Source organism: Triturus cristatus, chromosome 2_2, assembly GCF_964204655.1.
Source record: "Triturus cristatus chromosome 2_2, aTriCri1.1, whole genome shotgun sequence".
Taxonomy (NCBI): Eukaryota; Metazoa; Chordata; class Amphibia; order Caudata; family Salamandridae; genus Triturus; species Triturus cristatus.
Genome location: NC_140582.1, coordinates 292,806,274 through 292,829,633, shown reverse-complemented (window position 1 = coordinate 292,829,633; position 23,360 = coordinate 292,806,274). Strand labels below are relative to the sequence as shown.

At 45.5% G+C, this 23,360-nt stretch overlaps 1 protein-coding gene across 1 annotated transcript in view; it reads left to right on the top strand.

Annotated features, from left to right (window-relative positions):
• Positions 1–23,360, top strand: part of IFT74 (intraflagellar transport 74) — a 508,298-nt gene that overhangs the window by 354,852 nt on the left and 130,086 nt on the right. The window contains exon 14 of the mRNA XM_085641333.1: positions 13,833–13,886. Coding sequence (XP_085497459.1) covers positions 13,833–13,886 — 54 coding nt within the window. The remainder of the gene's footprint in view (positions 1–13,832; positions 13,887–23,360) is intronic.

The following is a 23,360-nucleotide window of genomic DNA, read 5'->3' as shown; positions in this document are numbered from 1 at the left end:
TATTCACTGAAAAAACCATAGGTTTCACACATGTTATAGTTAGCTGGACATTTTACTGATAAAAAACCAATGAAATTCCCCCGTTATAGTTAGTGCAGGCAACTATAACTCACGCGACCGCAATCCTCTGCTGATGACATATGTGTCTTTATGAAAAAAAAATATTTGTAATATATGTATAGCTAAAATTTAATGGAAGAAGACATGGGCAAATAAGTGTCTAAATACAGTATTAGCATCAGCAGAGGATTGCGGTCGCGTGAGTTATAGTTGCCTGCACTAACTATAACGGGGGAATTTCATTGGTTTTTTATCAGTAAAATGTCCAGCTAACTATAACATGTGTGAAACCTATGGTTTTTTCAGTGAATTTGCAAGGTTTTTTAAATGCTAATTCCTAACTATAACGTGTGTGAAACCTATGGTTTTTTCAGTGAATTTGTACGTTTTTTTAAATGCTAAGTTACTTTACGCCATTCGTGGCGTGCGCGCCCACTTGACGCAGTTCGTTCCGTGTGCGCAAGGTGGGCACGCGGTGCGCTACGCGCACCGCGTGCCCACGTTACGCTGGATGGGCCATGTACGCACGATGCGCTTCGCGCACCGTGCGCACATGGAGGACATATTTTGCGCTTCGTTGTGAAAGGTAATGTTTTACTTTTTAATGTGTTACATATGCCATGCACAAATGGTGCCCTTCGGGCACCATTTACACACAGGGTGTGGAGAGTGTGGATAATTTTTTATTTTTTAAAGTTTTTTTTACCGTACGCGAACGGTAAGCGTAATCGGCGATTTTTCATAAAGAATTAAAATTGAATTTTTTGCCTTGGGGATTCTTTGGGGACACCTTCATCAAGGCTAGGTGGTTGGGAGCAGTCTAAACAGTCCCTTTACATGTTTTTTGACTTTGTTTTTCCTCCCCCCTTTCAGAGTGCAAGAGAGAAAATGGCGGCCGCCGCTTCCTGGTTTCGACCGATTCGAATGTTTACTAAGATCTAATAGCCAATCAGAATCGAGCTCGCGTACGGCACCGTACGCGTACGGTAAGCTTACCGTAAGCGCACGGTAAGCGCACCGTAAGCTGCCACAGATATATATATTGATTTAAAGGCTATTTTCTCAGGATCTACTGAGCAGATTTACACCAAACCTACAAAAGGCACTTCCTTGACCTGTAGACTACCTCTCTGCCAAATTTCAAGTAACTCTGTTCAGCCGTTCGGTCTGTAGCTGGGTCTAAAGGTCCTATGGAAAAATGCATGGGAAAAACGCGTTTTGGGACCCCCCTTTTTTCTCAGCCCCCGCTTGACGAATCCCCCCGAGACTTTCAGGGTAGGAGCGGAGCATAGCGCCCCACCTATTTTGAAAATTTCGCGAGTATTCGTCGACCGGCGCAAAAGTTATTCCAAATAGAATGTTGCGGATTTCCTATGGAAACAGGGTCCTAACTATAACTATCTACTGGCGACCGCCAGTAGATAATATATATATATATATATATATATATATATATATATATATGTTCAAGGCATATGAGCAGCAGATTACACACTTTTGCATAGATCGCCATCTAGTGTTGGGCCCGGATGTTTGCAGTTTGTTTTTCCTCTTGGAAAGTCTTTGGAAGTCACGAGGTCGGTGACTCCTCCTTTGGATCGTATTGCGCATGGGCTTTGGCTCCATCCTCAGATAGTTTTTTTCCGCCATCGGGCTCGGATGTGATCTTCGCGCTCCGGTTCCGAACAGCTTCCAGTTCGACGATCGACGCGCAATCCTCACCCCAATCGCTGTATTGTTTTAATCACGATCTCTTCAATCAACGCGCCTTCTCAGCGACACAAACCTTCGGTTCCAGTCGTCGACGGCGGCCTTCGGGCCTACCCAGGCCCCGGTCCCGGCTCATGGAAAGAACTCCATTTAAGAAGTGCCCTCAATGTGGGTCCAAATTTCCCCACACCGATCTTCATGAGGTATGCATCCTTTGCCTCTCCCCGGAACACGAGGCTCGATACTGTCCGGCCTGTAAGTCTTTCCGATCCAAAAAGACTATTGGGACCGAAGAGCCAGAAGGAACATGGCACACTACTGTCCATTCCAGTCGACATCTTCGGAGACGACATCGACGATCCGGAACATCATCATACCGAAGAGGATCTCGTCAGCGCTTCCGAGGCCGACGAGTCAGATGTGGAGGACATCACCCCGGCACAGAGGGTCGTGAGTACCAATCTACCCCCTCCCACACCCGCGCCGACACCCAAAAAGGCTTCGGTCACGCCTTCGCCTACGGGCCTAGGCAAGACCAGAGACACTGCTTCACACACCCCACCTTCGGGCCTGGTGAAGAAGCCAAGTAAGCCTTCCGGCGGCTCGGGCTCGAGCCAGCCTGCCAGCGGTGCCGAGAAACACACTTCAGCACCGAAAAAGAAGACGGCCTCCACCTCGACACCAAGCTCTGCACCGAAACTCTCGGGGTCGAAACAAAACCAAACCACACAAGGCCACCGGCACCGACACTTCCAAGCCGAAGCACATCTCTGCGCAGAGCAAGAGACCGGAGGGTCCCAAGCCGGGTTCTAAACATCAAACCGGCAAGGAAAAACCTAAAAAATCATCGGCCCTGACGCCTTCGGCGCCGACGGACCAAATTACCTCACCAGAGTTATTTACACCAGACCCCTTGCAAAAAACTCTTACCAAGCATCCAAAAACTGGACATTTGATGCTCTACTAAGAAGAGACATTTGGAGAAGCCTGCTCCGCCTCCACCTCCAAAGAGGAAGGACTCTGCTACCTCTCCATTCAGAATACCTTCCCCTCCTCCTCCACCTCCTCCTTCTTCCCCACCTCCACCCCCTCCACCCTCTCCACCCCCACCTCATCGTTCTCCTACTCCGTCTCCAGACGATGATGATCATGGGGACCCATATTATGATACAGGGGATGTGCCACAAGACCCCACCACTACAGGATCTCCAGATCCATGGGACGATTATCATATACCAGGTATCCCCAACGTCCCACAAGACGATATTTACCCTTCTAGACCATCTCCACCTGAAGATTCACTAGGGTTTAACCATCTTCTGCAAAGAGCAGCACATTATCATGGGGGTGGACATACATAATGACCCTGTGGAGGAAGATTTCCTCCTAGACACATTCGATACTACACAGAGGTCCACCTCCATACTGCCCATGCTCAAAGGGGTGGTAAAGCATGCGGCAGAAGTTTTTAAAGACCCAGTTAGAGCCAGGGTCCTTAACCCACGTATCGAAAAGAAGTACAAATCTGCTCCCTCAGATCCCATTAGAGGACCAGCGCCACTAGATTCCTTAGTGGTCTCTACGGCACGTAAAAGGGCAAACTCACAAGCGTCAGGCGATGCACCACCACCTGACAAGGAATCAAAACTGCTAGATGCTTCAGGCAAACGTACAGCATCCCAGGCCGCCACCATATGGCGTATAGCAAACACTCAGGCACTGCTGGCCAGATATGACAGGGCTCATTATGACGAATTAGAGAGCATAATGCAACATCTCCCTAAAAAATATAAAAGTAAAGCCAACAAGTTGATTCAAGAGGGTAAAACAATCACAAACACCTCTATACATTGTGCCCTAGACGCAGCAGACACAGCCTCCAGGGCCATTAACACCAGCGTCCTTCTCCGTCGTCATGCTTGGCTAAGGGTATCTGGGTTTAAACCAGAAGTACAAGCCTCTATCCTTAACCATCCCTTTGACCAGGAACATCTATTCGGGCCAAAGGTGGATGAGGCCTTAGAAAAGATGAAAAAGGACACGGATACAGCAAAATCCATGGGGGCCTTACAGTCTCACCCGCCCAGACGCTCCTTTCGCCGCTCATCCTTTCGGAGTGCATCCAGAGGCTACTCCTCAGACACAGCGTCCACACCGTACAAGTCCCCTACTCAGACCACCTTTACAAAAGGTTTTTTTTAAATATTTTTTTATTTTATTCCTCATACTGCAATGTGGTGTGTCTGGAGTTATCAGGGACCCAATTCTCTGTTTTCTAGACCATCCCAATTCTCCGGATTTCGGAGAGATACATTCTGTGGATTCTATAGAGTAGGGTCCCCTTTCGTCCGTAACACCTCTACAAAAGGTTACCAAAGAGGCGGCTACAGGGGTAACAACAACAAGGGCAGAGGCAAAACAAACAACGCCCATTCTGCCACACCTACTACCCAATGACTTCCCCCCGCTCCCCCCAGACCATTCCACTCCACTCCATTCCACTCCAGTCGGTGGCAGACTCACAAATTTCCTTCATGTCTGGGAGACCATCACCTCAGACAAATGGGTGACCCAAATAATTCGGTCAGGATACTGCCTGGAATTAACATCTACCCCCCCAAACATTCCACCCAGGCAACGCCCAATGTCACAAGAACATTCCACATTGCTAAAGCAGGAGGTAATCTCCCTCCTACAAAACAGGCAATAGAACACGTTGCTGTCAATCAAAAAAATTTGGGGGTTTACTCCCTATATTTTCTAATACCAAAAAGGGACGAGACTCTACGACCTATTCTAGACCTCCGGCCCCTAAACACATACATACACTCAGACCATTTTCACATGGTAACGCTTCAGCAGGTACTTCCGCTCCTCTCCCAGAACGACTTTCTCACCACACTGGACTTGAAAGATGCATACTTCCACATTCCAGTACACCATGCTCACAGAAAGTACCTCAAATTTGTAGTGGACGGACAACACTACCAATTCAAAGTGCTCCCGTTCGGAGTCACAACAGCCCCACGGGTATTCACCAAGTGCCTAGCGGTGGTGGCGGCACACCTCAGAAGACAGCACTTTCACGTCTTCCCATACTTGGACGATTGGCTGATAAAAGCCACTTCATACAATCAATGTGTACACCGCACCGCCACCACAATCCAACTACTTCACCAACTAGGCTTCACGGTGAACCACCAAAAGTCCCAGCTAACACCATCCCACATAAAACAATACCTCGGTGCCACCATAGACACCTCAAAAGCAATAGCCTACCCCAATCCGGCCAGGATTGCAAGCATTCAGGCTTTGCGACAAAAATTCGTACTTCAACACTCCCTTCCAGCACGAGTGTTTATGCAACTGAGAGGGATGATGGCCTCTTGCATTTTCATAGTGCCTCATGCAAAACTCCAGATGCGTCCACTCCAAGAGTGCTTAGCGCGCCAATGGAACCAGGCCTAGGGGCAACTGACAGATCTGGTGTTGGTAGACGGTCGCACCCATCGCTCTCTGCAGTGGTGGAACACCACAAACCTTTCCAAAGGTCGACCGTTCCTGGACCCGGTTCCCCAAATAATACTAACAATGGACGCATCGCTCTCCGGCTGGGGAGCTCATCTATTACACCTCACAGTGCAGGGCACATGGACGCCGCAACAGAAGTTACTCCATATCAACCATCTGGAGTTACTAGCAATCTTTCTGAAATCCTTTCAACCACGGATTTCAGGCAAGGCAGTCCTCATTCGCACAGACAACATGACGGCCATGTATTATATTCAAAAACAAGGCGGCACACACTCTCCACAGCTCTCTCAATTAGCACAGAGCATATGGAGATGGGCAATTCCCCACAAAATTTTTCTCCTAGCTCAACATGTCCCAGGAGTCCAAAACACCGTGGCAGATCTGCTCAGCAGACAGACACAACAGATCCACGAGTGGGAACTTCACCCACAGGTTCTTCATCCGTTCTTTCAAATGTGGGGGCATCCACAGATAGACCTCTTTGCCACCCACGAAAACACAAAATGCCCAAGTTTCGCCGCCAGATACCCACACCCATTGTCGAAAGGAAATGCGATATGGATGAACTGGTCAGGCAAATTTGCGTACGCTTTTCCGCCTCTCCCACTCATTCCATTAGTGGTGCGAAAGCTACAACAGCACTCCCTCACACTAATCCTAGTAGCTCCAACGTGGGCCAGACAACCGTGGTACACCACGTTGCTGGAACTCTCGGTAGTACCACACCAAAAGCTACACCTCTCACCATGCCCCCTAACCCAGAACCATGGAGAGATCAGGCACCCGGACCCAGCGCAGCTCAACCTTGCGATCTGGCTCCTGAAATCCTAGAATTCGGATACCTAAACCTTCCCCCTGACTGTATGAACGTCATCAGAGAAGCTAGACGCCCTACCACTAGAGCCTGCTACGCTGCCAAGTGGAAAAGATTTGTTGTTTATTGCCATAACAACACAATCAATCCTCTAGACGTGTCTATACAACACATCATATGCTACTTATTCCACCTACAAAGGTGTAATCTAGCCTATACCTCCATTCGGCTACACCTCGCAGCAATTGCAGCTTACTTACAAAACAGGCAGCACCTATCACTTTTCAGAGTACCTGCCATTAAAGCCTTCATGGAAGGCCTCAAAAGAATAATTCCCCCCAGAGTACCTCCCTCACCTGTGTGGAACTTAAATATCGTTCTCACAAGGCTGATGGGGCCTCCCTTCGAACCTTTGCATAAATGCGAACTGCAATTCCTCACATGGAAAACAGCTTTCCTTGTAGCCATCACTTCCCTTAGAAGGGTCAGTGAGATACAAGCACTTACCATACAAGAACATTTTCTTCAAATGCACCAGAACAAGGTTGTTCTCCGTACCAACCCAAAATTCCTGCCTAAAGTCATTTCCCCTTTTCACCTCAACCAATCTGTAGAATTACCAGTATTTTTCTCACAACCTGAGACCGTTGTAGAAAGGGCTCTGCACACACTAGATGTCAAACGAGCCTTACTGTACTATATCCAAAGAACACAACCCTTCAGAAAGACCAAACAACTGTTTGTCTCTTTCTCTCCACCACACAAGGGCAACCCCTTCTCAAAATCAGGGATAGCTAGGTGGATTGTAAAATGCATCCAGATTTTCTACCACAAAGCAAAACGAACGCTTTCCGTTCCCCCTAAAGCCCATTCTACACGGAAGATAGGGGCTTCCATGGCTTTTCTAGGGAACATCCCACTAGATGATATCTGCAAAGCAGCTACATGGTCAACACCGCACACTTTCACTAAACACTATTGTGTAGATGTGCAAACCAAGCAGCAAGCTAGTGTGGGCCAGGTTGTACTAGAAACACTATTTCAAACCACTGCAACAGATACCGGTGGTCGCCGCTAAGGTTGGGAACTGCTATATAGTCTATGCAAAAGTGTGTAATCTGCAGCTCATATGCTGAACGGAATATGCAATTTACCAGTATGCATCTGTTCTTGGCATGTGGAGCTGCAGATCTACACACGCCCACCCGCCTCCCCGGCTACCTGTATCTATTCCAGTCTATCTTATTTAGATACAACACACATGGGTTTCTTCACTGTTGTTACTACGCTCCATCTTTCCCTGCTGGCGAAAAACAATCTGAGGATGGAGCCGAAGCCCATGCGCAATACGATCCAAAGGACGAGTCACCGACCTTGTGACTAACAAAGACTTTCCAAGAGGAAAAACAAACTACAAACATCCGGGCCCAACACCAGATGGCGATCTATGCAAAAGTGTGTAGATCTGCAGCTCTACATGCCAAGAACAGATGCATGCTGGTAAGTAGCATGTAGCATATTCTATATATATATATATATATATATATATATATATATATATATATATATATATATATATATATATATATATATATATATATATATATATATATATATATATATATATACACAAATCTGTCATAGTCATTACATTTATCTATGATTTGTTATGTGCCAAATGTGTGTTATTATTTGCCATTGTATTTAATTGTTTCTCTCTATTTTGTTTACATTATTACCATTTTTATATTTTGCATCCATCTTAGTTTCCTAACTCCAGTTTCTAGCTCCTCTATCCCTCTAGGCTCTCTTAGTATTTGGCTTCATTTGTGCAAAACTAGTCTAGAAAAAAAAAATCAAGGACAATTAAATATATTTATCATCCTTCACACCTTGCTTTTGTGCTTTGTGCGTAAAATTGATCATAGGTTTTGCGTCTTAAGTATTTTCTCTTTGTTTTTCTGATATTTTTCATTGGAATCATGTAGAAGGTAAGAAAAACATGTAGTATTTCTTAGCATCAGCCATTACCTTTACCATTATATACAATATGATTTATTAATTCTAGATTCTGGCTTGTTTGCTCCAAATCTGCTCTGCAACTTTCCATTGTAGATGGAAAAAGGAACAGGAAACAAAGAAGCCTGCTTAATCCATTACATGACTCTGATATTACACGCAATAAAAAGGCTCTCATCATTTGATTTAGCAAGCACTACAGTAAAGGGATGATTAGATACTGAGTTGACTTACTAGTTGTATTCATTCCTACTTTATGTTTATTGTTAGTAATTTATTATATTTTAATTTCTTTATGTCTGTCATTACCCTGGAGTGTAGTTGTCTGATTTGTAGAATTTCATTCTAAATCATAAGCAGATCCATATGGTGGTAGCCCTCTTGTAATCGCATTTGGTCCACTGTCGTGGTCTGCTGCTGACCACAAACATAACCATTTTTTCTAATTCTTTTTCTATTTTAGCTCAATTTAGAGGTAGAGGTAAGAATGCCTGTTCATATTTCCAGAAAGAGGTGTATGATGGAGTGTTAGATTTAAAAATGGAAAAGGACAGCATCCAGGCTTCTAATAGACACTTCTAACTGCCATAGTTAAATGACGATGTAATTAGTGTTTATAATGTGCCAATCCACCTCACGAGATGAGCTCAGCTTGCTCCAAATCAGTGCAATTGTTGGAGTTAGTTTGTGGCTCACATGTCTCAGAAACCTGGCTTTATTGGGACCTCATTAACTCCTGCTGAGGTGTCACTCCTAAGACAGACAATTCTGTCAAGGAATCCGGAACCGCGCAATACTACCCTCCTGCAGTTTTACTCTGTCCCTCTCAGATCACGAAACCATGCACCAGGCATCTCCAGTTTAAATGGCTGGAATATAAGAAAATACTGTAGAAGTTAGAACAGTGACACTTTTCTGTAGTATGGAAGCCAAATGTGTTTCTCTGTGAGTGCAAAGGTTTCAAATCCAGGAGGTGCTGCCAACATCAATATGATTAGCCCTAGCTTCTTCATGGGAAGGACCTTTGTTTTTTAGTTAATGATGCTGGTGGTGAATTACAGGATGCTATAGTTTTAGTATCTCTGTCTGTACTGCAGTGTTAGGGCTGAATTGTGATGATTGTTTTCCCAACATATACTTTGTTCCTGAATCCCTGCAGCTGTCACGGCCTGGGCAGTGTATCCCTCTCTCAGTGTTGCAAGATTTCACTGAAAAGAAATGATTGTGGTGCTGGCACTTGTTCTCTTGTTAATATCAAATCATTGTAAAGCAGACTACCAAAGGACTCCAATGTCCCCCCTAAAATTATCCCTGACAATGCACCCTTTGGCCTTTGACTACTCTTAGTCCAGAGGCTCGTTTCATTATCAAAACTCTCCTTCTGATCTCGAGCCATCAGCCAACACCAATCGCTTGACAAGTGTTTCAAAAAGGAAACGACCAAGGGCAGTGTAAGAGTCTGCTGAAAATGTCACATGAAGCACGGGTGGTCTGCATGAAGATAACTTTGTTCTTTGTTTACATGCAAACTGATATCCATTACAACTGCCTATATACTAGTAGCAAGGGTGGTCATTATGAATATGCCTTAATCCTTTGTTTACATGCAAACTGATATCCAGTCCTACTGCTGAGAGTGTCAATAACATATTAACCTCGCAGAATAGAATACAAAGCGGTCTTACTCTCTGCAGGGACTACAAGAAAAAGAAATCAATCTCAGGTTACTATATATCATATCTGAAAGCAACACATAGTGATAGATTCCTTACCCTAGAATTACCCCCAGGCGTCAGACTGGATCCGGAAAGTTATTGTCAGCAGTACCCCTGCGCGTCGGAAGGTGGCGTCGTGCGGCTCCGCGTCCGTCATTGGCATCGTGGTCGCCAACATGATGTCGAGGCAGCTACTTAGACGCCGCCCTCGCACGCTGACGTCAGTTCTTTCTTTTTCTGCGCCAGCAAGCGCTGATCCGGAGAGAGCGTTACCCCCAGTCATTTTTTGACTGAGTTTTTCTAGGCCTTTTTGTCACTTCTTTTCGAGTCGATCGACTCCTGGTGCCGTAGGGATACCTGGCTTCAAGTTTTGCGGGGACTGTCATCGTATGATGTCGGTGACAGACCCGCACCACGTTTGTCTCGACTGCCTGGGGCGCGACCACGACCCCAAGTCGTGCCCCGACTCCCTGGCCATGGCGCCAAAGACTTTGCGGGAGCGGTCCCGAAAGTTGGTTGAAGTCCGGCAGTCGGCTCCGCGACGCTCAAGGTCCCGGTCCCGTGGGAGGTCGAGGGACCAGTTGCGGAGCCATCACCATCGTTCGCCAGGATCGAAGTCTTGGCACTTGGGGTCAGGTAAGACGAAGCATCACAAGAAGTCGAAGAAGCGTCATCGCTCACTGACTTCCCCTCGCCCGTCCGCGACGCGACTGAGTGTGCAGGTGGTGCCTCCCCCGTGGCTCCAGCAGAGCCAATGGTGTCACCGTCGACCTACCTGCCCTTCCCGGGTCCATCGGCGACTCTGGCCCAGCTGCAGAAATTTCTGGTAGCCATGACCCGTCTCTTCGGGCCGTCGCGCCCCGCCGGCGTGCCTTTGGGCCCCACGGGCCTGACTATGGGTCCTCGCCCTTTACTGTCGGCGGGTCCGGCATCGCTGTTGGCTTTGACCCCGGCGCCGCAGGGCCCCCAAGGAACCAGGCCTGGATCCCGGTCGACGCCAGTTGACCTTGTGACACCTCCACCGACGTCGACCTTACAGGCACCACCTCCGACATCGCCCGTGGCACCAGATGACGTCGTCCCCGTGGCACCGGACGACGTCGTCCCCGGTCTCAGCCCAGATGTGGACACGGAGCCGGTACGGCGTCGTTCGAAGCCGATGGGGGATTTCTATCCCTATGTCCAGCCTCCTTATTTTAGGTCTTCGGAGGAAGGGGAGGATTGGGAGGGGTCTGAGGGGTTTGAGGACCCTCTCGCAGCTCAGTGCGAGTATGACCCGAACTGGGCAGAGGAGCTGGGGGATGCCAGTGGTCTTGACACCTCTCCTGACGTTGGCATGCTAACTCCTCCTACCGTGGCTACGGAGGAGGGTGCTAGTTACGCAGTGGTGTTGCGTAGGGCGGCCGAGGCTCTAGAGCTCCAACTCCCTACTGTGGCCGTCAGGACTAACCTCCTGACAGAAGTACTTCAGCCGGCGGCTACCTCTGCGGAGCCACTGCTGCCTTTTAATGAGGCACTTTCTGACGTTGTTTTGAGCACCTAGTCCAGGCCCAACACAGGGGCCCCTGTGGATAGGAATGTGGCCCGACGCCATCGCCCAGCCCCGGGCGACCCCCTTTTCCTCTCTCAACACCCCACTCCTGAGAGCTTGGTTGTCCAAGCCTCCACGTGCCAAAGCGCCTTCTCTACCACCGTTATTCCCACTCTATGTGGGAAAGGGTGGCGAGAGTGCTGCCTTAGTGTCCGGAGGAGGCCCGGACAGTGCTTTCTCAGGCTATTGCTGAAGGGAGAGATGCAGCCAAGTTCACAATTCGATATGGCCTTGACACCGCCGACTCGCTGGGCAGAGCGATTTCCACAACAGTGGCGCTCCGTCGCCACACCTGGCTGAGGACTACTGGCTTCTCGGGGCATGTCCAGAACACTCTCATGGACATGCCCTTTGATGGCATTTGTCTTTTTGGCAACAAGGCAGATAGTGCGTTTTAAGGACTCACGGGCTACGGCCAAGTCCTTGGGCCTTTTGGCCGCTCGCCCTCCTCCGCCTTCGTTTCAGAGCCACAGGCCTGCCCAGCAACAGCCCCAGCGCGGATGTGGGACCCGCCAAGGTGGATCAGGGTGCCAGCGGGCAGGTCAGCCCACCTCCACCCCGGCCACCACTGCCTCCAAACCTTCCTAGTCCGGTTTATCAGGCCCATCAAATGCCAGTGGGTGGCAGGATTCACCAGTTTAACAAATAGTCCGAAGGGGCTACTCCCTCCCCTTCGAGACTACCCCTCCGGCCATGCCACCCCAGTACCAACGTATGTCGGGGGATCACTTGGCACTTCTTCAACAGGAAGTTGTGGCTCTCTGGGCCAAGGGGGCCATCGAGCGCGTTCCTGTGCCAGAAGTAGATCGTGGTTGTTATTCCCACTACTTTCTGGTGCCCAAGAAGGACAAGGGCCTGCGTCCTAATCTTAGACCTCTGGAACGTCAATCGCTCCCTCCGTAAGGAGAAGTTCAAGATGTTAACTCTGGCTCAGGTCTTGTCTGTTCTTGACCCTGGAGACTGGATGGTAGTGTTGGATCTACAGGACGCATATTTCCATGCTCCCGTCCTGCCGGCCTACCGGCGTTACCTGCGGTTTACGGTAGGCCACGAGCACTTTCAGTTCACTGTGCTCCCCTTTGGCCTTACCAGCGCCCCTCGAGTGTTCACAAAAGTGATGGCGGTGGTCGCAGCTCATCTGCGCAGATCAGGGGTTTCAGTCTTCTCCTATCTCCACGACTGGCTGTTGAAGGCGGGATCGCCCCAGACAGTCGTCTCCCACCTCCAAACTGCGGCCGACCTTCTGCATTTGCTGGGGTTCTCCATCAATGTGCCGAAATCGCACCTAATTCCCTCTCAGAAGCTCCTCTTCATTGGAGCGGTTCTGGATATGACGCTCTTTCGGGTCTATCCTCCCGACAGGCGAGTCCAGGATATTCAGGCTCTGATTCTGATCTTCCGGCCTCTATCCTTGGTTTTGGTCAGGCAGACCCTGAGGCTGCTGGGCCTCATGGCCTCCTGCATCCTGCTGGTCAATCATGTCAGATGGAATATGCGGGCTCTGCAGTGAGATAAAGGCATATGTCAGTGGGGTAAATCCAATAATCTCAAGGCACAATACATATTAAAACAAGAGGACCTACGTGGATCACATATTATCTACACAATACCCATGTATATAGTCCATCTGTACGCACCCCACTATCCACAGGGTATTCCAGTCAGTAATTTCTATATGCTACCCCCGAAATCTAGTCTTCAACCGCCTCAACACGTTTGTCCCTTTCCCCTTCGTCTGCTGCCATGCGACTAAGATATGCTTTATAAGGTCCCCATATATTCCTTGGTCTGTTATGTATCGGCATGAAAGCAATGCAATTGTCGCACTGTGTATTACAATAAGACAGGTCAGTGTCCCACTCCGATAATGTGCGCAAAGCGACTCTCTTCTTCGCAAGCAAAATGCCCAGCGCCACTAGTCTCCGGGATGCCTTCAGCACATCTCTGTCATATCCCAGAAGAGGTACTAATGGTGTTTCAGGCAGGGGTGTCTCTGTCATATCCTGTAATGCTGCGAACACTACAGCCCACAAATGACAGATCCCAGGACAAAACCAGGCAAGGTGAGCAAAGTTGCCCCCTCCTGCCCCGCTGCTCAATTAACAGTCACTCTCTCGTAACCTATGTTTGTGTAACCGTGCCGGGATGTAATATTCTCTATTAAGGTATTTAAAGTGTATTAAACTATGTCGTCCTTTCTGTGAACTAGTCATCGTAACCGAACAGCAGTGCACTGGTCCTCAGTTATGTCAGTACCCAATTCGTCCTGGCAAGACTTATCCTGTGTTGGTCTTGCAAAGTTACTTTTACATTTCCAGTTGATTAGAAGCTTTCACTTTGAAGCATTTGCTAGTTCTTGGCATAAACTAGTTTTGTTTCTTTTTTGCAGGAGAGAAGAATCAGAAGTACAAGGAGCTGAAAAAAAGAGAGGAGGGAATGGACAGTAAGTTAATAACTTTCTGCTCAAAGATATCAACACATATCCACAGAACATGGTTTTCCAGGAACATCTCTTTAACTTTCTTGGGAGTCAGACACTTGCACGCTTCCTGTTTTAGGTGTTTGCTGGCAGCCTGGTCTCCGTCCTGTATAGAGCTGACGGGATGTTAAGATCTAGCTTTCTGCCAAATTTAGTGTCATTCCGTTCAGCCTTTTTGGTTTCAGCTTTGTCTAAACTTCCTTTGGGAAATTGCATGGGTAAACACATTTTAGTTCTTTTGGTGTGATACTTATTTTTGGTGAGGATGTGCATGGGTCCCTAGCCTCTCTTTTTCTCTATCTCACTGTGTGTACATGTAAAACTGAAAACGTGGGCCCTTAAGTATTCCTTTGCCAGTTTCCTGCCTCCTTTCTGAACTGTATCTTTGAACTTGAATTGAACAACAATACTCCCTTTATTAAAATAATTTTGTAATGTTTTAATTTCCATCAATAAGAATGGTGACGGAGCTCTGAAATGTAAGCTGCTGAATGTCAGTTCATTACCTTGTCATCACAGGGAGATTGCTAATTTTACTCTGAATTTTGTGTGGGAGTGCTTCTTTGTGACATGGCTAAGGAGTAGATCACAAGTGCCCTGTAGAATCCCGTTTTGTGTTGTAACTCCTGTTTTGCATTGTAGGTTCTTCATTGACAGTTAAAAAAAATTAGAATGAATTCCCACTGAGTGGAGAGACCCCTGAACACAATAAATATTTAGAGAAAGGGTGAAGAGTCTAGCCTATCCAAATGTAAATGTTCACCCTCAAAGTCTATCAAAGACAACGTTTTATGAATTTGAAACTACCTAGACAACACACAATTCTTCTTAAAAGGAAATTGGATTAAATCAATGTGCTGCCTAAATAGTTTAACAATGAGGGAACATTTAGCTTAATAGGCTTTGCATTAGGAAAGTTAAAAAAATACTCCTTGTCCCATTAAGAGTCCAGGAGCCATCAATCCCATTATACACTGTACTAGTACACTCAGACACTGAGTCACTTCTTTTTTCCAAAGCTCATGTGTGAGTGGGTTCTATGAACACTCTGGGTATTTCTTCCCCTTTTTTGTGCAAAAAGTCTCTCAGAAATTGCATTTTGTTTCTTAACTTCACTCAGCGCCTTTCAGTTGTAGGATAACATTAATATGTGTTTCCCTCTTATTTCACAATAAGCCTGTGTAGCCTGCTTTTCAAACTCAATTTCTTTCAAAGAGTGTGACTTCTGCTCAAATATGGCTGCGGGTAAAATTTGAAGTTAGAATAACGCAGGACTAAGTAAAAGAAGGAAAGCAACAAGGCCTCCAGTAAAATCTCAGGTTCCACTGTTACTGTTCCTTCCTCCACTAAGAACTTTCATAAAGGGCGATCCAAGGAGAGATATTTAAGAAAAGAAGGCAAAAAAATGTTTTCACCATCATTAATAAATATTCCTGTTTGACATCAAAAGCCTCGACATTGGCAAATGGAAGGACATCAACTTGCTTGCCGTCAAGGTCAGCGTTGTTAACAATGTCACAACACCAGCATCATTCTCCATTAGACCAGTCCATGACTGTGAATCATTGACACTAATGTCCATGTCACACTGTCCTTGTGTTAACTCAGGTTCACTGCAAATCTCAATAGCATAATTCGATGTCAAGCTTTTCGATGGTGAACCAATCTCCTGAAGAGACTCCCGGAAGAGACTAAGGCTTTCACTATTATGAGCTCATTCTCCATAACATTTAAGACTGCCTCATTTCATTATGCCTGCTGAAGATTATTTGCAAGAGCATTTAGAGCCTCTTGCCTTTCCCCATCCTGCATCAAACTATGTGCAAGTTTCAAGGCTAAGAAAGAGACCAGTCACCCCCAGCACTCTCCTTTAATAATGCCAATAGGGAGCCTCTTCCATCCATGGATCTGGATTTTAATCAACCTTCAATTAAATCTAGGCACTGACGGTCTTCATCAATACTCTCCCATTCTGGCAAGTCATTTTCATATGTGCCTGCATCTTTAACAACTTCCCCCTCGAGCATCTCACTGGTGCGTGATATCACTATGTTCCACTACATGTCAATCGGAGGGGTGACAAAACTGAACATTGCTTTAGAAACACTTCAACTTTCTATTTCTATTTTTATGGAAACGTTACAACCACTTCAAAAGTAGCAAGTGCAGCAGTGCTTCTAGGTCACTCTTACAAGAAGCCTGCCATGTCCTTCAGATGTTCTCTGAAAACTTATTAGGGAAAAGCATGCAAGATGTTTAGTAAGTCATTTGAAAGGACTAACCAAGTCTTCAGCGCTGCCACAGAAACTGGCTATTTCCATTACTGTCACTGCATTACTTTGACACATTACTCTTGGTGTTGCCTCACTTCATTGAAACCAGATGCTCAACCTAAAATGTTAAGCCTTTCATTTTCTGGCCTTGCTCTTTTCGGGACCGCACTTTAGCAGAAATGTAGAGTATGAAGAATGAGGCTGAAGAATGAGGTTGATATACTAAGGCCGTTGGCCTGAGTTCTAACAGAGGTGCTGCAGGTACTAATCTCCATCTCCATGCTGGCTCTAGCAGCACCTACATCGTCAAGAACAGCAAAAGGAGCAAAAATTCTCTAATCCTCAAGGGTGAGGTTCAAGAAATAAGTCATCTCAACGTCAGACTGCCAGCTTATCCGGATGACTTTTAAACAACAAACTTTGCCTTCCCCTCTCATCAACCTCCTTACCCCTCAGTTATGCTCTCTAACGATGGGGATGGTGGGGGATTGCTATAACTTAGTATTTAGAAGCACCTCCTCTCTTCATAAAAGCCAACTTTGGAGTCACATCTAGCCAATCTGTGCAGAGATGATTAAATGACTTTATTAACATGAAAAGAGAACCAGTAAGAAGGCAAGACAAGGGGAAACACATTCACTCACAATATGTCTTGATTAAGAAGAAAGGCCCAACAAGTGGACCAAGAAGGAAATATGTTTCATGTTAGTGTTTACATTAAATCTTCCTCTTCTCAGTTATTGATACTGGATGTGTAGATTTATAAAATGCCTACTTTCATATTCCAGTAACAAAAATGCATGCAAGACATTAATGATTCATAGTGGGTCACTAATGATGCCTGTCTGCTGTACTTTCCAAGTGTTTGGCACAAGTTGCAACCCACCATTGCAACCCACCATTGCTATACAAAATATTTATCTACCCATATTTGGATGGTTGGCATATAAAAAATGATAAATCTTCAGAAATTTGTCACAACTCCAGGATGTTTTACTGTAGGCATAACTTCCGACACAACTCAAAGAAAAATGCTTCCTTCAGAAGAGAAAGTATCTCCCATTTGGCAGACATGGCAAATCCTCATTGAAAGTATGAATTACAGAGCTCAACAAATTTCCTCCCTATTGGGCTCAGTGGCCTTTTGCATTTGGAGCAGTGAAACCTCTACAGCAGTGTCTAGACAAATGGACCCAAAGTGAGAACATTTGAGAAGACAAATGGTAACTAACAATAGCAGTGAAACAATCGTGATCATGGTGATCCAGAAGAAGAACTTTCTACAATGAGTCTCATCCTTTCAAAACTCTACATTTTGGACATTTGCCACAGATGCATCTAACTCCAGCTGGGAGCCTGTCTATACAATCTTTCTGAACAAGGTATATGTCAAAGAAGAAGAGTCATTGTCACAACAATTTCTTGCAACTCAAGGCAGTTCATGTAACTTGCTTCCGTTCTTTGTCTGGCAAGGAACGGCATCTTAGTTCAGTTAGATAACACCACAGAGGTGCATATTCTGAACAAACAGGGAGGAGTGATATTGAAAGTGGTCCAACTGTCAGGAAAACAATGGCAACAAGCAGTTATACTGAGCAGATTTTATCAGGAAAACAACAGATGGGTTCTGGACAACAAGGTTCTTCAAGAAATCTTCACAAAATGGTGTCATCCAACTACATATCTCTTTGCATCATCTCAGAATGCCTAATGCCAAGACTTTGCATCCAGACAATGGGGCCCTGATCTTTGGATGAAATGGTCACAAACTTTACCCTCCGTCATTCCACTGACTTTGCTTATCCCTTCAGTCTTTTTGAAGCTTTGAAGTTCACTAGAAACAATGACCATCTTGCTCCTCGTGGCCCATGCAATGTTGGTTTCCAGATCTTCTGCAAATGTTGATAAAACCATGCAAGAAGTTGTTATTCAACCGACTATCCTCTCTATATTGCAAGACCAGCTTGTAGTGTAGTTCCTACAACCCTGATAGTCTCTGCGCATTGGAATAATATACACTATAGTTTTAACATAGGACTGAGGTCAGTATGTCTCTATCGAGTACATTAAATTTAATTACTTGTGTGTGCCAGCTAACTCAGAGGTCACTAGAAACTTTTCGAATATACAAGAAGGAATTAATTTCTGACAACCACATAAACATGACAACTTTGTTTCCCTTAGAGTCGGAACAATCTCAGAACCGTGGAAACAATAGATAACAGTTTCACTCAGTCAATCGTGCATGCTTCGTTTCTACAGAGTTGCACAGAAATAGAGAGACAGGCGTTTCAATAAAAAGGGTTTATTGAACAGTCTTATTTCTCATGCAAGAGATATGAACTGCTACAATCGTAAGACAGGATGCGAAGTACAATACGTACAGAGTTAGAAGTAGGATAAAATAATACTGCAATAGCATGGTTTGTACCTATGACATATATTCATAAAATACATAAATAAATAACACAGGCTAAAATGTGGATACTCATCTGATGCTTCTAAATAGTTCTACCCCATTGTACCTAACCTAAGTGCAGTACGAGGTAAGAAGTAGGTGCTGTTTTCTAAAGTATAGCTTAGCTATAGTTTTTAGTTTTGCCAAGAGTTGCCAAAAGTTTTTTGAAGTTCTAGTCTGTTCCATACCTTAGAATGTGTGAGGTTGTAATCTCTTTCCGGGCCTCGATGTCTAACACCCTGCAAGGGGAATCAGAAACACTGGTGCTGGATTTTCTGCGAGGAGGATGGCAGCGTCTGATCAGTGCATCAGGCGGGAACTCGATCTCCTTCCGAACTTGCTGTGGCGAACCGCAAGTAGGCAGTCGAACTGGACCGTACCAGAACCGTGGTTTGCCAGGGCAAGTGCAGGTATATTTATACCTTGAAGGTGTTTAGGAATGCCTGTATTGACGTATTGACGGGCATTGGAACGTCATGAATGAACCCCTAAGGAATAGATGTTCATGCATACTAAATGATTTCTTGGAGGAAACAATATCCAAGCAAGGAAAATTCCTAAAGGCTTAAGAGTCTGGTTTTCCAAGAGCTCATTGTGACATGGATTGACGGATGTAGGAGACCATGCCTGTATTTGGTGAACATGGACAATGCCTAAATAAGGGCTGGATTTTCTATGCCTAAATAAGGGCAATATGAATTGTACCTATATAAGGGCATAAATCGGGAAACCTATATACGGAATCTAAATCTACACACAACAAGCTGTTCTACCTGAACCTTACATTCTTGAATTTGGCAGCATGACTCCTGAAATAAGAAAGTATAGTTGCTTGTACCTGCTTCAATATGCATGAACGTGTTGCAAGAGAAAAACTCCTTCATCTCTTTAAATGGAAACAGTTTTGATTATGGTGCCAGCAACAAGGTCATAATCCTACATCTTCTCGAGAGGAAGTAATCCTTCCATATATGCTAAATAATGCCTAGGCTGAGCTACAATTCTCTTTGTTCAAAGCCCAAGTTGATGTGATTGCAGCTTTTAAGGCTACCTAGAAGAATTTAAAAAAATCTTTTCTCCTGTGAGAAAACCCTAGTACTTTCAAAACGTATGAATCCTTCATTTGAACCTATTTACAAGACTTTACTGCCTCATCTGTAGAGGAAGAGAGCCTTTAGTTGCTATCGCTTCAGGCTGTAGAGTTAGTGAGTTGCTGGCTCTTTCGACTGTTAAGATATATGGTCTTCCATGTAATTAAAATTAAGAAACCCTATCCATCCTTTCTCCCAAAAGTAGTTTCTGCATTTCACATTAATCAAAGCATCACTCTTTCATTTTTAGCAATCCAGTTACTTCAACTGAAAATTCCTTACACTCACTGGATGTAAGTAGGGTGTTTCGTTTCTATATGGATAGGTCTAAACAATTAGCAAATCTGATCAACTTCTTGTCAATTAAGTCCTAGTGCATATAGGTTTAGCCACTTAAAAACAGTCTCTCATTGGATCGTCTTTCGTCATTATGCTATCAGTTGACCAACAAACAGTTTTCAGGTAAACTCAAGACCTGTTCAAATTGAGGAAAACATACTATTGTCTAACTCAACTCATCATATGCCCCAAAAACAACCTATTTTGTGACTCAAACCACCAACACATTGCATCATGGGACTTGAAACTTCTAGACCCTTAATGGGACAGGGTGTCTTTGTTAGAAATGGGGATCTCTTTTTGGCAAGGGTTTGTACCTTTGTCCAAATAGGACCCTTCTTACTAGTTAGATTAAGGGAGTTACACTCCTAAAATAACCTCTGCTCACCTCCTTGGTAGCTTGGCACGAGCAGTCAGGCTTATCTTGAAAGCAGTGTGTAAAGCATTTACACATAACCAACAGTAATACGGTGTAAGCACTGCAAAAGGACACCACACCAGTTTAGAAAAATATCCAATATTTTGATATACTTAAGACAAGACCAATAACGATATAAAAAAAATCCACAATACAGTACTTAGAACTCTTCAGTTATCAAAATATGCTTGAAAAACAGTTCCTTGATGTCGATAGCTCCGTCCGGGGCTATCACGGCATCGTGAACAAACAAATCCAAACAGTTCTGGCTGACTGCGGCTTTGCGGGTCAACTAAGGTGTCGGGAAGACCCACAAACAGTACCTTTTAGAGATGCAGGGTGTCAGTGACCTCTCGTTGAGCTTCCGAAAGCACGGCGTCCGCAGGCGTCGGTTCCAGAGGTTGGTGCAGGAGTCGTTGGGCCCTTGAAGTCGCACGTGTTGCAGATCGAACTCCTCTCTGCTGAAGTCAGGAGCGCTGATGTCGGCAGGCATCAGGTGCTGGGGTGCGAAGTGCAGCGGTGCGGCGTGCGGTGCCCTTAGGTCACGGTGCGAGCAGCGGCATCGTTGGGGATGCCAAGGCATCGTCGTGAAGCGGTGCGGAGTGCAGGGCTCACAGGGCGCAGTGCGAGCAGCAGCTCGGTGGCGGCATCAGCAGGCATCGTCAGTGAGACCAGGGTCGCGTAGCGGCGTTGCGGCGGTGTCCTCTGCGGTGCCTTCAGGACATGGAGTCGGCAGCGTTGTCGTCGAGTTGCTTTTTCTTCTGTTGCAGCACAAAACACACAGTCCCTAGTTATGAGGGCAGAAGAGCTTGAAGTCTTTACTGTTCCTGAGATTCTTGAACAGGGGGCAAGCTCTACCTTAAGCCCTTGGAGAAACTCACAAAAGTAGATTGCAGAAAGTCCAGTCCAGTCCTTTCACTGCCCAAGACAGAAGCAGCCACTGCAGGCCAACACAGCAAAGTAGTAGTTCCTCTCACAACTTCTCCGGCTCTTCTTCTTGGCAGTCTTCTTGGTCCAAAAGAGTTCTAAAGTTCAGGGGTCTGGGCCCTAATATTTATATCCCAAAATCCTTTGAAATCTTAGGCAGAGACTGTCTGTGCCCAGCCTAAACCAGTTCTGCCTTCTCTGGCGTGGCTTCCTGGCAGGAGGTGGAGACGACATTGTCAGAGGCAGACCAGGCCCATTCAGGTGCAAGGAAATCTCCTCCCCCCTACTCTAAATGCAGCCCAGGTCTATTCAGCCCTTTCCTGACCCACCTAGACTATCCGGAGCCACTCCTGCTCCCCAGCCCTCTGTCATCCACAACAAAGACAGTCAATCCACATTCTAGCAGAGGCACACTGGATGACTGAGCAAGAAAATACCTACTTTCTAAAAGTGGTATTTTCAAACACAGAATGTAAAAGTCACCTTAACTGAAACATGCATCTTTAAATTCTGAGTTCTGGCATACTAAGCTTTATTTTCCTACCTAATTCCCCAGGCCAGTTATGTTTATAAGATTATATAAACTAACTCCCCATTCTGTCCTATGGGGAACAGTTAGCCTTGCAATAGTGAAAACAAAATTGGCTGTAAATCACTATCAGGACATGCTACACACACCAGAGCATGTCCTACCTTTCACCTACACTGCACCGTGCCCACAAGGGTACCTTGGGCCTACCTTAGGGGTGGCTGACATGTAAGTAAAAGGAATGTTAGGGCCTGGCAAGTGGGTGCACTTGCCAAGTCGACATGGCAGTACCAGACTGCCCACAGGCTCTGCAATGGCAGGCCAGAGTCACATTTACTGGCTGTTTGTGTGGGTGGCACAATCCAGTGCTGCAGCCCACCAACAGCATTTGATTTACAGGCCCTGGCACACACGGTGCACTTTACTAGGGACTGACACATAAATCAAATAGGCCAATCATGGAAATACCAATCCATAACACATTTTGCCGCAGGAGCACTTGCACTTTACCACTGATCAGCAGTGAGAAAAGTGCGCAGAAACACTAAGCCAGCACAAACAGAGTCAAAACCGGGAGGTCAGAAAGCAAAAACTCAGGGGAAACACGCCAAAAGATGCCAAGTCTAACAATCTTTTTATGTCCTTAATGCAAAGCCAATCAGGCTGTGTTTTTCCTCATTGTTAGACTGGTAAGGGAGCAGGTTGTGTTATAGGTGCTGTAGTAGAGTTTTAAGAAAGTTTAAAAAAAAAAAGGTTTTCAGCATTAAAAACGGCATCCCCAATTTTCCACAGTCCTTTTTGGCAGGTCAGATCTGCTGAAATGTATTGCAAAAATGGCCGGCAATTATGATTACATATGGAATTTGGTGTAGAAAGCTGGAAATATGTCTTTATTTCCTCATTTTGGCAGAGGAATTCATATTAGGTGGAATGTATCAGGCTCGTAAATTCCAAACCCAGGGTTATCACATTTTCCAGAGTACAATAACTTTTGTACCATATTAATGATAATTGTAGTAAAGGCCTATGCGCCTATTCTAGGTCTGATCTAGAAACTGCCGTGCCTTCAGATTAAGAAATCATACGATGTGACTGCAAAGCAGAAGAAGAGAAAAGATAACTACGATCTTTCCTACCAAAAAAACTAAATATGCAGGTGTGAGTTCTCTACTACTTAAGCAAATACTGTCATTCTTTGTTATCACTCAACAGAAAAAATGAAAGAGTTTATTGACAAAGTAGGGGTCCGGCAAGGATGTGTGATGGTTCCTTTATTGTTCCCAAATTATATCAATGGTCTAGAACATCATTTGTGCAAAATAGGCAAAGACTCACCCAAAATGACAGCCTGTGTTTCCCCAGTTTTACTATTCACGGATGATGCAGTTTTAATTTAAAGAACC